The sequence below is a fragment of the Ambystoma mexicanum genome, chromosome 11 (genome assembly GCF_040938575.1).
Source record: "Ambystoma mexicanum isolate Mex_15411 chromosome 11, UKY_AmexF1_1, whole genome shotgun sequence".
NCBI lineage: Eukaryota > Metazoa > Chordata > Amphibia > Caudata > Ambystomatidae > Ambystoma > Ambystoma mexicanum.
In genome coordinates this window covers 999,234,162-999,251,046 of record NC_090934.1, presented here as the reverse complement: position 1 = coordinate 999,251,046, position 16,885 = coordinate 999,234,162, and the positions used below count along the sequence as shown (strand labels likewise).

Below are 16,885 nucleotides of genomic sequence, written 5' to 3'. Positions count from 1 at the left end.
GGAACAAAGCCCTTTCAGAGAAGGCTCCCATCCCGTCACCAGGAAGTCCCAAAAGCATCAGGTTTTGAATGCTCTGCTCAAGAGGCAGGCGCCACATCACCAAGCAGGAAACCTCTACAACCTGAACAGGCTCAGGCGGCATTTCCGACATTGGTTAGTCACATTCTTGGCATAATCCCAATGCTCCAAGCAGGAATGGTCCCTGGTTAGCCTTGGCCTAGAACCTAGCTTAGTCAGACACCATCAGTGCAGTTTACTGGCTCCCCTCTGTTGCAGACTCCCCCCTCACTGGAACACCAATCATACAGGAACTTCCCCATGGCTTCTCTTGCAAAGGCTCTCAAGAGTGAACAGCCCAAAAGTTCCCCATTATGACATGTAGGAAAAAAATGTGTACTCCCACCCGCCCCCCCAATACCATCTGGTCAGTAGTTAGAACCAGTCAGACTAAACTATTTCATGGCACCATAGATATATGGTTTATTCTTATACATTATAAACATAACGTACATAAACTAATCCAGCACAGTATGGCACACATTTGTGTGTGAATAGCCAACAACGACGAACTGGTGCATGTGCTTGCTGCCAGTTACTGACATAAGTTTTATAATCAATTGATTTTGATCCACCCATGAGAAATGCATATAAGAAAAACAGGAAAAGCATGTGTGGATTAAAGAAAAATCCACAACTTGGTTCAACATATATTAGGCTCATCAAATTTACCTTTGTCTATGTCCATCTTTGCAAATCCCCCGATTGTGATAAATACATTATTTCAGCTGGACATGAGCTTCTTAATTATGCACATTTTCTCAAGGTATAGACTCTAGGTGCATGATCGGTCTGTGAGGTACTCTCGAGTACATGGTGTGAGGAATTCGACCACCATATCGAACGTGCACTCGCCTCTATTTAAGAAATTTGAATGATGATAGATTAAAAACGGTGGGGCTAATACGCACAGATTGTCTCATGCTCACCTCACAACAAAAACAGACCCATGTACTCTGGGTGGACACGGCCTACAGCTCCATCCCTCGCCCAGTCCCCATTAGTTGGAATGTGACGGCCAGGAGCCCATGAAAGCACCCCGGGAGGGGAGGGTGGGGCACCCTATTTAAATATCAATGGCTCAATGGATCTGCCCTGTTCATTGTCAGTTCTGTTGGTAGCAGCACATACTGATGAGTTAATTGAAGCAGGCCTGGTCACAGACCTAACCTAATATTCCCGACACATGATCATCATCGTATCTAGGTAAGAGCCTTGTACCTGCGCTTCTTACGTGATCACACTACACCACCTCATCCCCTTTGTAACTTCGCAGCAGAAGGTTCACGTGTGGCTTCACTAACTTGCTGTCCATACTCGCCCCCACACCCACACTGCGCCACCTTCACTTCAGGACTACGTGAAGACTACTGAGGCATTACCTCCAGGCCTATGTTACGACCAATTTAAATACGAACAAACGTACCCCATGTAATATCTATTGTACTAGCACATGCCCCGATTTCTGACTTATACCCGATTTGGTGTATCCTGCTACATGTGCCTACATCCTATGCCATACTCTATGTACCTTGTAATTTGTAAAGTGCGTCACTGTGATTGTACGATTCCTAACCTAGCAGACCGCTGTTATTCTATCTTGCTTCATTACTTACTGTCCGTCCTTGAGCCACAGCCACGGCGCTTTAACACTTAAATTCAGCACCAAGATTACGTGTCACTACTTGCTGTACTTAGTAGTTAGCATATCGCTGTGCCTGGCACTTTTCACTTTGTATCAAGCTCATTGCGGCACCTAATCATATGTATTTTGTATCTGGCCTATTGCTGCACCCTGACACCCTAACTGAACATCTATTACACAGTCGTGTCTAGTCACTTGTATTTAGCACCTAACCTACTGCTGTGCCTCGACTATGGCCTATGTGCCCTGACAATTCAGCTCTAAGCTCACTGTTGTGCCTAACCACCGGTATTCAGGACCTAGCCTGTCGCCCTGCTGTGAACCGTTGTGCTGAGACATTCTGCATCAAGCACCTAGCCTACTGTGGTGCGTGATACTTGAATTTAGCATTATGTTTATTGTTGCACCTAGTCATCGATCTGCATTTTGCAACTAGCCCATAGCCACGCCCTAACAACTGAAGTTAGTAACCATACTATTGGGCCTTCTCCCATCTCATCCGTACTGCCTTGCATTGCATTGCATGGCATGCTCATTTATATGTGTCTAGTATGCATGTTCAGATTCCTTAGAGACACACGGTACAACAGCACTGTTTTTATTGCATATGTCCCTTTGCGCCTCCATAGCGAACACCTACTACCTAGTCTAATCACTAGCCCTCCTCTGCCGGGATACGATGCTGCAGCACACTGCCAGCTTCCTCTTCACACATGATCATCTCATGGCAAATAGTTATTGCGCTCCGGGTACACCCTGTCGCCACTGCTGAGTTTCTCCATCACCACCTCAGTACATACCCCACCACCATGCTCCAAAACACATTACCATTTTCTCACCCTCTCTCCCCTACCGTCACATCCACACAAAATAGTATAACTAACCAACTTACTATCGACCCTACCAACCCATATCTCAATGAACCTGCCTTGCGGCTTCAACATTTCGCAACCAAACCCACTCCTAATCAACCGTGTTTACTCCAACACAGGAACGTCAGACTCAGATCCAGATTGCCTCACATATCTTACACCCAGCGCAGCACACTCCATCACCACACAGCCAACCTTGCATACTCCACTTGACCACCATGCGACCGCCCACACCAAAGAACTAAAGGGAGCCCTCATCAATGCTAGGTCCCTTACTGCCCACGCCCTCGATATTTCAGACCTCATCACCGTCCAAAACCTCGACTTCATCGCCACCACAGAAACATGGCTTCATGCCACCTAAAGCCCACTCTTGGGCCTTGCCATCACAGAGGGCTACTCCATCATTAGGAACGACCGCCAATCCAACCTCTCCAAAGGGGGCGGCGTCGCATTTATAGACCGGCACAAGAGACTCATCCCAACAACAAATTCAGCTCTGCAGAATCCCCATCAGTTAAACTATCCCTGTCACCGACCAACACAGCTACACTACACCTCATTTACCGACCACCAGGACCCATTGCTTCCTTCGCAAAGGATATTACATCGGTCCTTACTGACAATACCAAGCCTAACTCCCAAGTGCTTTTACTAGGCAACATCAACCTTGGCCTTTCAGATCCTAAGGATCTCACGGCCACCGAGGTTGACAATATCACCTCCAACTTGGGTTTCCAGCAACGTATCCTCGAACCCACCGATAACAAGGGCAGAACGCTCGATTGGATTGCAGACCTTAACTGCAGCACATCAATAAGTTCCAACTCCGCCTGTGTTTGGTCTGACCATCACATCATAATCTTTCAATACCTGCCACCAGCCCTTCTCCCAAACCTAAAATAGCTCCCCCCTATTCCTACAAGGACATAAAGGACACCACCATGGACAAACTACCCCCCCTCATCCTACCTATTCTCAACAATTGTGCCTCACAGCACAACAACCCCACCGTCCTAGTGGACACCTTCAACCAAACACTGCTCAAAGCCTTTGACACCACAGCACCGCTCAAACTGCGGAAAGCGAAACAACGAGCCCACTTGAACTCCTGGTTTACACCACAACTTAGAGCCCTGGGTAAAGAAAAACGGAAGGCTGAAGCACTCTGGAGAAGCGATCCTACAAGCAAAAAAAAAAAAAAAAAAAAAAAAAAAAAAAAAAAAAAAGACATACAACCAGTGTATCTCACAAGAAGAATCCAACACTAAGGAGCTATTTAAAATTCTTAAAGAATTAGAATCCCCTTCGCCTATCATTGACACATGTAGCAAAGAGAGTACATGGTGCAATAATATCCAAAATGCCCTCCTCACTAAAATATCCACCTTACAAGCCAAAATCAATGCCAAACAAAACTCCCTCTCGGCCATATCCCAATCTAAACTCCCTACACTTAAGACAGCCACCAACATTTTCACCCACACCCCTTTTAGTTTCGTACCCCTCACTATTCCTGAGGTGGAAAACATTAGTAACCTCAAACCTTCGAACTGCCAAGGTGACTCTTGCCCCGCACCTATCAAGGAATCGGCTCATGACCTTGCCCCCTTCATCACCACTTTCATAAATTCCTCATTTCACTCTGGAATTGTCCCCAACAACTTTATGGGCGCTTGGGTCATCCCCTTGCTAAAAAAACCCACACTGGATCCTGCGACACCATCCAACTACAGACCCATCACCACTGTCCCTTTCCTCCTAAAAATATTAGATAGAGCAGCCTAAATCCAGATACAGAAGAATCGTGAAACCAACAACTTACTCGGCACAAGACAATCTGGCTTTATACCCAAGCATGGGACTAAAACAGCCCTATTAAATCTCAAAACTCCAATCGAGGATCTAAGAGAAAGGCAAACTGGCCCTCCTTCTACTGCTAGACTTGTCAGCTGCCTTCGATTTGGTCAATCACCAAATCCTCTGCCATCACTTGAAAACAGCTGCCCACTTCTCTGAAAAAGCGACTGACTGGATCCACTCCTTTTTGGACAACAGGCATATGAGAGTATTCTCCCCTACCGCGTCGGCAGCTCCAACTCTGGTTTCTTGTGGTGTCCCACAAGGGTCTTGTGTATCCCCCACACTTTATAATGTATTTACTAAACCACTTTTGACGTGCTTGACTATCTGGGCGTCACCTATACTAATTACGCTGATGACACCCAGATGCACATCCCCATCACTGGTGAATACACCGCAGACTAAGCCCTGAATAACATCTACAAGTCCAAGCTTGGATGGCTCAACAAGAGCTCTGTCTCAATGACAAGACAGAGCTCCTCATCCTTGGCACCCAACAAAGACTCAATAAGCTTGACCCTTCATTCAACACTTTTAATATCGATGGTAACTATCAAAGTATCCAAGGATACAAAAACACTAGGAATCTACCTCGATTCCACACCCTCGCTCAACAGACAAAAACACTAGGAATCTACCTCGATTCCACACCCTCGCTCAACAGACCAACTAATGTGGTCGTTGCCACCTCTCCTTACACATGTAAGCTGATCACTGCCTGCCGCCCATTCCTTTCCACTCAGAACTGCATTATTCTTGCTAGGACCTTGGTTATGTCCAAACTTGATTATTGCAATGCTCTATATCTTTAACGCAACCTCAACAAGCTTCAGATCACCCAAAATAATGCTATCAGAGCACCCCTTAACATTCCTAGATCTGCACACATCACTGAAACTAGGAAGAGTGTACACTGGCTCTCAGTTGCCCAGAGGATATCACTGAAATCTCTGGTTATTACTCACAAATGTGTTAACAACCAAGCCCCTATCTACCTAGCCTCCCGGTTCTCCCAGCAAGTACCGACATGATCTCTCAGATCCTCCCAAACACAAGGCCTCACGATCCCCAGATACGAACTACAGACAGCTGGAGGTGCTAGCTTCCCTGTCTTAGCTGCCAAACTCTGGAACACACTGCCACTCACCATTAGAACCTTACCCTCCTCCACACTATTCAAACATAAAGCCAAACTTTGGCTTTCCGTTACATGTGACCAGTAGCCTCACCATGCCAATTGATCCCATCTCCTGCCTACCTATTGCCCATCACACTGCAAATCTACGTACATTACTTTATGATTGTTATCAGATTGTTGTAACTTATCTATTCTTGTGAATATTTTTGCTTGCTGTAACTTTAAACATGTACATGCTGATCTAAGATATGCCCTCTAGCCTTGTGCACTATACAAATAAAATAAATACAAATGACAGGAACACCAACACCCCTTCGAGATGCATCTGTGTCAACCTGAAGCCAGCTCCCACCCTAAAGGATCAATGACAGTGAGCCGTCATGTCCGGTACATGTGTTTACATTACATTAGGCAACCCGTGCAGGGCGAACCCATTCAGAGGGAAGGAGAATGATTTGGTTCTCACCACAACTTCAAGGGAAACCTGCGCTTGATCAGGAACCACAGGTCAATGAACTAGAGACCCGTTGATCCGTAACAGACAGGAAGATGAGTCGGACATAGTAGCACATGTTTTCACCCCTTTACCTTTCCTGTTGCAAATCACTCTGGTTATGACTTCACGCATAACAGAAGATTGTTGGTCGGGACCCAGAATTGGTCCATTAAGGTAGGCTTAGCCTGAACCAATCACTGGGGCCCATTTGGCTTTAAAAGAGGGTTGAGTCACTCTTTTGCAGATCTGAAGACTTTGCAAGCAGTAACAAGGGCTCATTTGAACCCTGGCTGAAGGTATAGTCCGCCTTACAGCTTACCACGCCAGAGAAGGAAGGCCAGGATTTCAAAGAGCAAAGCAAGATCCCGCCCATAAGCATCCCCTAGGTAACAGAGGGAAATGATGAATCCAGAGGACCCTCTAGGAGCTCCAGAACCGGTACCCAGCCAGCACGCGCTGCAACAAGCTTACTAGGTGGGAAGTGCTCGAGAGTCTCTGAACAAAACTGGAAGGACAAGGCCGCTACTTGCAACACTCATCTCCTCGCCGTCCGCCTTAAAGGATGGCACAAGCCCAGCAAAGAAGCTAGGAGGAGTGCATCGACAAGCATCAACCAGTGTCTGCCTGAAAGGACAGTTTTGAGACAGTCGAGCCCCTCAAATGGCAAACAACTACAGCACTGACTGTTGTCGCCAACATCATCCAAGACGCCTCGACCAGTGTTTGTCCCGCCTAACCAGCACTGAGACTATTCCCGACCCTGAGCCGCTGTGTAGGTCAGCATGCAGCCGCCTGTCCAGCCTCACTGCCTCCCGTCTGGAAATCTGTCTTAGGTGCTGCAAAGTGCCCAGGTACTGATTCAACCCCGTCAAGCACCAAGAGCTTCTACGAAAACAGTGTAGTTCTGTTCCCCTCGTCCTTCTCAGAAGTCCCTAGTGACATTTTACGACTCCTTGCTCCCTTTCTGCTAAGACCAAGTATCCTTGAACATTACGATTGTGGAGTACTAAAGGTGTGGGGCTGATTGATGGTTTAGATATTCGGCACTGGACCATGGGTGCCCTGGAAGTTGATTTGTCACATATGGACGGCCAATGATGCTCCAAATAAGATGGGACTTAACCCTATAGTTCTACCCATCAGGTGGGGGGGCGGAGGATCAGGAGGGAGAAGAGTCCTGCATGGCTTTTTCTGGAGAAAAAAAAATCAAAAATATATCAAATTGCCCTTTGGCTGTCTGGGAATGCCACCTTTGAGCCATCTTACCAGAATGCCTTCCTCTGCATCACAGTCCTCAGTATCCGGATCGCTGTCACTTTCGTTTACACTCTGCGTCTGCTCTTGAACCGGCTGAGCCTTGCCCAGACCTTGGACTGTCATCTTCTTCAAAGTAGACTCCTCACTCCTGGAGTACTCCTCCAGGAGGCGTTTCTGTGGTTTGCGTTTCTGTGCGAGTTGTCCTGGCGTGCCAGAGAGGGCAGCAGGTAGTCTCTCCAGGGCAATGCGCACAGACCTTCGGGGTGTACTCTCAGTAGGTGGATTTTCTTTGGGAGTTTGTTCCTGTTCCAACAAAATCAGAAAAAGAAGGGTCTTCAAATAGGGGAATGCATACATACTAGTGCAGGTCAGAATTGAGGGTGGAGGTATCTGTGGGTTTCACGACAAGTACACTAAGACACTCTGGTTGCACGGCTGGAATAACAGAGTGCAGCAAATCCACCAGCAAGAAAACAGCACTCAGCCAAGGAAAAGCTGCGAGACAGGTGTTGAAGGAAAAAGTATGGCAAGAGTTGCAGATAAAAGGCTGGCAATGCCAGACAACCGCTTTTGAAAGATCTGCACACAATGAGAATGGAGAGATTTATTAGAGCTCAGGAAACCCATCACCACCACATCTGTCTGCAATAGAGGAAACAAAAGAAGGTCTGCTCCCCCCACTTCCCAACCGGCAAATATTCAACTATTTACCAGCGCCAAAGAAAGATCTCTGACCTGGACAGAATTGTGGAGGAGGATGTAGAGGTGCTGGGAAATCCTTAGGTCGTGTTTAAAGAAGAAAGCAAAGAGGAAAGTATTTTGAAAGAGGGTGGCCAGCATCAGCTCAATACCTATAGACAAGATCACAAAACTGCTATGAGGGATTTTGCCTATGAAGGGATCCACAAATGAACAAGAATCACATTAGGGCGAGGGAGACCTAGAAAGCAGAGGCAGTGGCTTGAACTGTCTCGAGGAAGCCCGAGATGAAACAACCTCAGACGTTGGAGGGAGATTTGGAAAGGATGCTAAAGATGGAACTACCCGGCATTGGTGAAACGAAGGGGGCAGACAATGCAACTGGAAGCATGTTCAAGAGTTTAATGAGGGGAGTTGGGGCAACACTCCTTTAAAGGGGAGCATCATGGTGGATGACGGTATATAACAAGATTCAGTCCTGTAGGTAGGTCAATTGTTGCACCAACTGGGGAGATGGATGGCAGGGTGGGTAAGGGCGACTAGAGGGGTATAGCGGGGAGGCCCGATTGAGAGCAGGAGTGGTGAAGTTAGGTGGAACACCATTGGCAGTGTTACCAGGAAGACTCCTTGGTGCAGTGGCCTCCAAGTTACACAAATGCATCAGAAGTAGGGACATCGTGGGATTCAGTGGCATCACTGCGCCAGAATGTTTCGGTTTTTTGCATTAATTAACTGGCCATGTTTTTTTTTTTTTTAATGTCTTCTGATGGCCTAAACCAGCCTTGCTGGCCAAGAACATCATCTGTTCAATGGGTTGCTAAGCTCTCTGCACAACAGGAGAATGCGCAGAGGCCCCTTTGCCTGAAGTGATTGCTTGCCACACAACATAGATTTACTATGTTCCTACAGGCCCAGCAATTCCAGCCTATAAAGATGGACTAGGGCAGTGCTCTAAGCAAGACCTGCACACTGCACAACCCTCATTGGTGTGGTTCACACTCTTTATAGTGATCCTGCACTCTGGCTGCCCCCTGCCACATGGTACCCTCGACCTCTTAACTCCAACCATACAGCACAGAGATTTCGAAGATTTTAACCCAGTTCTACGAGTTGGCCAGAGGCCGACCCAAAGGGTTAGAATAAGATTTAAAACTACATAGGGTTTTGGCCCCTATATTCAGTCTAAGATTGTATTCAGCCTAAGATTTTATTCCCATCAACCCCGGCCTCTGACGTGTCTTGAAGGCACCTACATATTCTTATCCACCTGGGCGAAGGCCATTGTCCAGATTACTGGCACCCAGTGTGGCAGGATCCCCAGTAGTGAATCAGAGAGCGGTACCTACTTTGAAGTAACCAACTAGGAAAAGACAGACCTCTTCACTGGCAAGATCTCTGAAATCTAGGAAACCATGAAATTCACTGAGATTTGGAGACAAACCGAGACTCAGTGATTTGCTCACCATGGTTTCCTTCCCTGGTTGCTTGTTGATCCCTTGTTGACAAATTGCCCGCCCCCCCCTCCAGTTAGCTCCCCTCACAGGGTTCGTCCACTTATGATTGTAAAGTGTTCTATTACTTCCTGAAGCTAGCTCTACGCTCAATAAATACAAATATTTTAATAGGAGTAAACGCAGGCGGCAGAATTGGTTGGATAGATGGTGCAGGCTATTAATGCTTCCATCTCATAGCCCAGGATTGTACAACTCCGGTCCTCGGGGGCCGGATTCCTGACAGGTTTTCAAGATATCCCTCATTAATATTCATATGGGGAAACGTGCATACATTTAGAATCTTTGTATGTAAAGCCACTAAAAGCAGGTAAACCAAGTTCTTCAACAATGCAAGCACAGACCGTAGCTATATGAATCCTGAAGTGAGCTACAGCACAAGAGCGCACTACAACCAGGAAGCCAGCTTCAAGTCACTGTGCCAGAGTATAGGGAGCACACTTGAAAAGTCACTACTCAGAAGCAGTTCAGTATCTCAGGGGGAGACAAGCATTAGAGACTCTCCCTGCCACACCCTGGCATTGCATATGCGCCCATAAAGTTGGTACTGATGCTATCCACTTCTACTAAAGCCTACCTCCTTCTGAACATCTCAGACAGATTCTAAGGCTCCGACAGGGATTGGTCTGATGGAAGAGTTCTGCTGGTACCCCAAATTCTCCTTGGAACTTGGCAGCGGCCAGCATACCTGAAGAACTCAGAAACCTCACATCTTTATTAATGTCCTTGGACAATGTGCAACGTCAATGCAAGCGCACCGATAAAAAATAATAATAATAATTCTTATTCTTGCCAAGTGAGCAAGTGCACCATCTGAACATTCCCATGATAAATCAAATGTAGATAGCTTTGATAGTGGCTCTCTGGCCTCAACCAAAGTGCTCTATGCATTGTTAGAAACAAAGATTACGCCACCTCCATGGCGCTGCTCCCAGCTACGCTGGGAATTGGCCTCAGATTTGTTCAACCCCTAGGATTTTCTGATGGGTAGGAGAAAGCAATTTGACCACCAATTGGAATTTGGAGAGGATCAGGGGGCAGGTGTGGCGGTGCTGGTATAAACAAAGGCCCGGGTAGGACTCATGGCAGCCGGGTACCACGGGACCTGCGTGGAGATAAAACCCCAGGTCGTGTGAACAGAGGAGGCTTGGGCGAAAACTGGATGTAAAAAGGTTATCTGTGCGAACCTGTTACACCAGGCCAGCCGCCACCCCTAGGGAAACCTGTGAGGTCATGTGGCACGTTTTCCGCTGGTAGTGACCACTACCCTCACCTGTTGCAACGGTGGGTTCCTAAACTACGTGCCCAGAACTCTCCTAGCCCCTAGGATATTTGTATGGATTGGAAAAGTGTAAGGTTACACCTGCACACCCTACTACAATCTCCAGGATAGCTTAATTTACGCTATGTGACGTGAGCAGTGCCACTGTAGTCTGGCATCCCATGCTCCTAGCAGTCAATAGGGAGACCTTTTGGCCAGTCTCTCTACATCTTGGTGCCCCATACACTATTTGATTGCCCCGATGCCATTCTACTTGATAACACTGACCAACTAAGGAAGCTCCACCCTCCCCCCCCCCCCCCATCTACATAACCCCCCCCCCCCCCCACCCTTTCAAGCTATAGACCTCAGCTTTGGTGTTCTGCAGGACACTTACAAAAGGCAAGCCTGAGGGTGCACCTTAGGAGCCCAGGTGTCCCGTTTGCAGACTTTGGCTCTCCCAATCAATCATCAGAGGAGCTTGATAGGCGTTTCTATTTTTGGGTAGGATATTGGGTAATTAGGGCACAGGAAGAAAGGTGTCCCTGGGAGGGCAAACGTGGGACTGGGATGCTCTGTGTGGGCAATAACGTGGTGGGGTTTATCAAGGTGGTATTTATTGGACTGTAGGTCTTTAGTTGGAAGAGTTTGGGAAGAAGAAAAGAAGAGAAGGGAGGAAGAACAACAAAGAGGAGGAAGAAATGCCCCTGCACAATGACCTCTCCTACCTTCTAGGTCATGTTGCTCACCATGTAGGCATGCGTTTTTTTAAATTATATTAAAGTGTTGGCAGCCCTCCCATCTCCCCATTACAGCCAGTCGACGTTCCCTCCAGTGATATAGGAGTCTATGTATCGATACCCGCGGCCCCAACTATAATACCAATAAGTGGCAAATGCAGATTTGAAACAAAAGAAAACTGCAGGTGGCGCTCAGAACTTTGCAGTGAGCGTTGAGTTGGTGCAATGCTAGGCGAGGGAGACTTTTCCAAATGTGCAGCTTACACTTGTCAAGAAAAGAAGAAAAAAAAAAAAGACATTTCCAAACTGAAACATGCCTCTCAAACCTATATTCGCTTTTTTTCTTTCAAATGTATTACTTTGTCAGACTGCCACACAAAATACCCTGAGATTTGTGTGCCCCCTTTTTTTCTTCCACTGGATATATTTCTAAAGCTTTTATATGCTTATCAAACTGCTTAATCGCAAAAGAATTCTTCTAATGCGCCGACAGCCATTATTAGGAAATTAAACCGTGGGTTCATGGGTGCCAACTTTTGATTTTCATTATGGGGGCAGAAATGTCCTCGCTCTGCATAGAAGCAAGCTACCAGCCCATGGCTGAACACATTTTATAGCACTTCTTTTTTAAATTATAGGCAATTGCAAAAAGTGATAACATTTACAGCTAGTTTTAAATATATAAGATCTTAGCAACAATCACTCAACCTGCTGAGCTACCCTGGTAGCCTTCTACTGTAGGTCATGTCTATGGATCTTTTAATGTTCAAAATCAATGCATTAATAGTGCAGTTAGTGTACATGACAACCGTATTTCATCTCCAGCCACACTGACCCTGTACATAGACAGTATCCGCTTCTCCATAATGGGTAAGGGGACACTGACCCACAGGCAGTCTCGCCCATTATGGAGGAGCCTAGGAGCCAGCCCAGTGTAAACACAGAACACTCCTGCTGCTGCTTTTTGGCTTGAACTGTGAAAGGGAAAAGGGGCTCCATTTGGTTGTGTTCTGTTCCTCATCCATGCATGTCCAATGAGCCATGCAACGTCTGGAGTGTGCTTCCCCAACCTTGAATGGCCCATTGGGGATGCTGGCTGAGGGATTGCATTTGTGTATGTGCGAGGGGGAGCGTCTGCGCCTCCTCGCACATACAAATAGAGTGGGGCATTTCCTCATCAGCGATCTTGGCCGCATTAAGTGCTCTTTGCTTCCCGTTTCCTATTTGTGCTACGTGGGCGATGTGAGAAAATATCACGACTGGGGTAGAAGGTACATTTAATTTAAGTATGCGTAAGTATATGTATGTGGACGAGGCGCTGGGAGTGACAAGGGGGCAGGCATGGTATGTTTGATGGAATACCGGCCACCTTTGATGGAATAAATACTGCGTCATCGGAGGACGCTCACGTCTGCACCTAGAGACGAGACTGACTCAATATCAGAGTTGTAAATGTACACCCTAAAACCCGATGAGGCCACCTTTCTCGTCCCTTGATTAGAAACAAGTAGAACCCATCGTATTAGGTAGTGAATGCCCTGTGGGTGAGGGAAATTAAACTTACTGTGCCAACTTGCACTCATGGTGCTTCCCCCCCTGCACTCACCCCCCCCCCCCATCAATAATAAGAGCCCCTAAAGGTGCTAAAGAAAGTGGCGGCACCCAGTTGAGACACTGAAACCAGTCAACCGGATACTAGAAGGGATGCCCAACTGATAACTGGTCACCCTCTGCCAAGTTACGTTTTGTTTTAAATATCCTATTTCTCCTGTTTAAACTATTTATCCAGACATACACCGTCTTGCCAGGATTTGGATTGATAGTGTCGTTTCCGTGTGGAGCTCTGGGCTTGGGCTAAACATTTGTAGTCTAAATAAGGTCAGCCTCTTCTGTCCCCTCACCCTAGATAGGCGGTACACCAATGTAATCTAGGGATAGACCACCACTGAGGGGACAGAATTGGAGGGCATGATAGGCAATTAATTAGCACCCCTTTCACTTAATCAAGAATGTTGACCTGTACTTTTTGTGTGAGCTCTATGATAGATGCCCAATAATAAAAAATAAACATTCTTGTGCGAAGCGCTGTGCGGCCTAGAGGGCAGGCATGGCATTTTTTACTGGGCATCCACGACAAAGCAAGCAACTTAAGTGTTATTGCGTGGCTAAGAAAAGAGGAATGCGTGCTTATATGGTAATACTGGCATTATTGGTGCAGCCAGTGTGAAGATGCTTTTTAATCCAGGCATCTATGATGTGCAAAGGCATCACGAAAATGTGTTCGCCGAAATGCTCGGCTGCATGGTTGGTAACTTACATCTATTGGATTTTTTCATGAGTTACCCTACAAAACCAATTGCAAAATGTTAGCATTTAAACCAATTTTTTCAAGAAAGTGTGCAGTAAAATGCAAAATGTTAAGCCATTATTTTAAAAATGTGCTCAGGGTGTGAGAAGCCCCCCCCCCTAATACTCGCTATTCTCCATCCATCACACTAGCATATTTGGGGGAATATTTACAGCCCTCCAATTAAAAATGTCACCAGCCACCACTGGGATGTACAGCCAGACAGTTCTACAGGCGCAAAGTGAGACTCCTGCAACCATTTCTAAAAAAAACAAAAAAAACAAGGGAGCCGTTGCCTCCTCTCCCCCCCCCGGGATGCAGCGCCTTTGTGTGATATTGCATAAGTTAGACTGGCCTTGACTATCAAAACTGAAGTATGAGTGAGATCTCTTTTGTTAAACTGACTCTTTGACTAGCTGTTATTTAAAGCTGAGCTGGAAGGGATGTCTCTTGCTAAATACCACCTCTAACCACACATTATTTGAAGCTCTGCTGGGAGTGACATCTGCTTCAATTAAAAGAAGGCCATCTCTTACTCTGGCAAAGTGCAAGGGCATTTTGCCAACTAGTGAACACAAGTTAACTTTTAGGACGTATATTGACTTGATGTAAAACTTGCATTAAACCTAATCTGAACATGCATCTTTATTAACCAGCTCGGTAAAATATAGGTACACTTTAAGCCGTGTGGCCTGCTGACGCTTATTGTATGTGCCACCACCCCTCCCGCCTTGTTTTATTTGTGCACCCCCCCCCCCCCCCCCAATACTGATTTCCAGGGACGCAACTGGGGCCAGGGTGGGCTGCAGCGCCATAAGAAGAGCCGGAGAAGGGACCATGCATGACCCAGTAAATGGGACGAGGGGGGGTGGGCGGGGGTGTAGGGCTCTGTAGGATGGCGAGGAGGCAACATAGCTCGGGCACGACACTGAATGGGGGCTGCCGCTGCTGTGAGCAGAACACACTGGGCTTGATATATTGGACCACGGTTTGAGCAGCAGGGGTGGTTGAGGGGTGCAGTAGGAGCATGGGTGCCATGGCGGTAGAATATAACATTTGTTTTCACCCGAGTTCCCCATTGACGCCTATGGGTGGGCACGGGGATTGGCGGGCGGGTGGGTGAACTGACTCCATGGCGAGTGTCACCCGCCAAAAGCCGATGAGATGACAGGTAGGATGATAGGTACTTGAAAAGGGGCGGTCATGGCGGAAGCTGTCCGGAACTGGGGGCAGGAAGGCAGAGAGCGGGTTAAGTAGATGCCCTGGTGGCGGGGCTGTGCCAGCAGCGGGCTGGGGAAGGGCAGGGTCAGTCTTGCTAGTTGCCACCTTACCTGAAACCTCTGTAGTCCTGCAGGGGAGAGTTTCTCCTGTTCTGCCAGCGGAAGCCGCTCCACCATCACACCGGCCATGTTCGCTGTTCTTTCTATTTCTATTCCTCTTCCTCGTCGTTCTCACGCTTCTCTCTGGATGCAGGAGCTCGCGCTATAGCCTCCCTGTCTCGGACCGTGTCTCTGAGCCGATCTTCCCTTCTTTTTCCCGCCAGCTTGGTTTGTAGTTTCATAACGAGCCGGCCCCGAAAGTGACGTCACAAGCCTGCCCGCAGGGGCGGGAGAACAGTTTCCAGGGAAACCACTCTGCTCTTGCATAACCGAGAATGTGTTACATTACCTAACAGCCCTCACCCCGCCCCCACCCAAGAATGCACCGCCCCCACCCCCACAGGCAAGCAAGGCCTTTTCACTCAGCTCTGGACTTTAAAAGCAATAAAAGAACCCCAATTGTATAAACGGTATGGGTATGGTACGCCTGCAGGTTCCGCCATGCTGCAGTGCTGTTGACAAAAATGCCGGTGTTAGGTAACCTTTGGTACCCCGTACATTTCCAGGCTCCCCTGCTGTTTCAGTCTATGAAGTCTTTGCTGAAAAGGGGAAAGGAGTTTAGGCACGTGGGAGCGCCGCTCAGGATCACTCATTCATTCAGTGGTCAAAGGGTGGCCCGAAGACCAGGGGAGACTTAAAAGGTACGGGATATATAATATAGTACATGGCATGACGCCGTGAAATGATCATGAATGACGAGAGAAAAAGGTCACCGGTTCAGCACGTGCATATGACTAAAACGCCAAAAGTGTTAACTGTCTACAAGGTAGTCTTGCCAACAAAATAAGCATTACTGCCTCCATCTTCTTGGGTTGAGTGTGTAGTCTGGATTAGGATTCTTCATGGTCTGTGTGGTTGTTGAGTTTACTTATTTATGTTTATATTAGTAAGCACGCACTGGGAAATGAATTACATGTAACATAGTTCAAGATGTGGATGTAGATCAATCACAGTGTTCCATTCACTTGCTTTATGACTTTTATTTGCGTGTGTTCTTTAAGCTTCAGTTGAGTTCTGCCTTGAAAGGCAGTGCCTGCTGTCGCCACAGTCTTGACCTGAATAAAGGATCTTGAAGCTTTTAATGTTGTCCGGATCGCTTCACTTTACATTGGCGACAAGCATGGGATGTGCGGACCCATCTGGGTGCCTCGTTTGGTTTTGTTGTGCTGATTGATCCTGATTGAAGCCCCAACGCGCTTCCCATTTCAACTGCTCATTCCTGCACGGCGACAGCAGGCGGCCCACTGGAAGCAGGACGGCGGCGGAAGGGAAGCGTCCAACAGAACTGCAGCAGGCAAGTCAGCGTTTGGCAAGGGGGAGCTGCCTGGGAGCCGGCGCGTGCAGTTACGCACGCACTGTTGGAGGCGTGTCAGCCTCCGTGGACTCAGGTCCTCCCTTCGTGACCAACGTTGCCTAGCAACTTCATTCCCACGCCTGGGAGTGGCGTAGGAGCGCCAGTTTCGCGTTGATCAGCTGCTCCAAGAGGGCTCGCACAGCAAAGCTGTTTATATGTGCATTCAGGCTGGATTTAAAGGACCCCAGTAAATATTTTTTTTTCTTGCCCTTACACAGTGAGAGTGCACACAAGGCTGAACACTACAGTTGAAGACTCCCCGCAGT

General features: G+C 47.4%; 1 protein-coding gene across 2 annotated transcripts in view; it reads right to left on the bottom strand.

Annotated features, from left to right (window-relative positions):
• The window catches only part of WDR76 (WD repeat domain 76), a 35,857-nt gene extending 20,331 nt beyond the window's left edge, over positions 1-15,526 (bottom strand). Inside the window, exons 1-2 of one of the 2 annotated variants that reach the window (XM_069624189.1) lie at positions 15,218-15,526; positions 7,338-7,631 (exon numbers count right to left, since the gene is read on the bottom strand). In XM_069624189.1, coding sequence (XP_069480290.1) covers positions 7,338-7,631; positions 15,218-15,295 — 372 coding nt within the window. In that variant the 5' untranslated portion in view covers positions 15,296-15,526. The remainder of the gene's footprint in view (positions 1-7,337; positions 7,632-15,217) is intronic. The other variant, XM_069624190.1, reaches the window with a different exon arrangement.
• Positions 15,527-16,885: the final 1,359 nt, after the last annotated feature.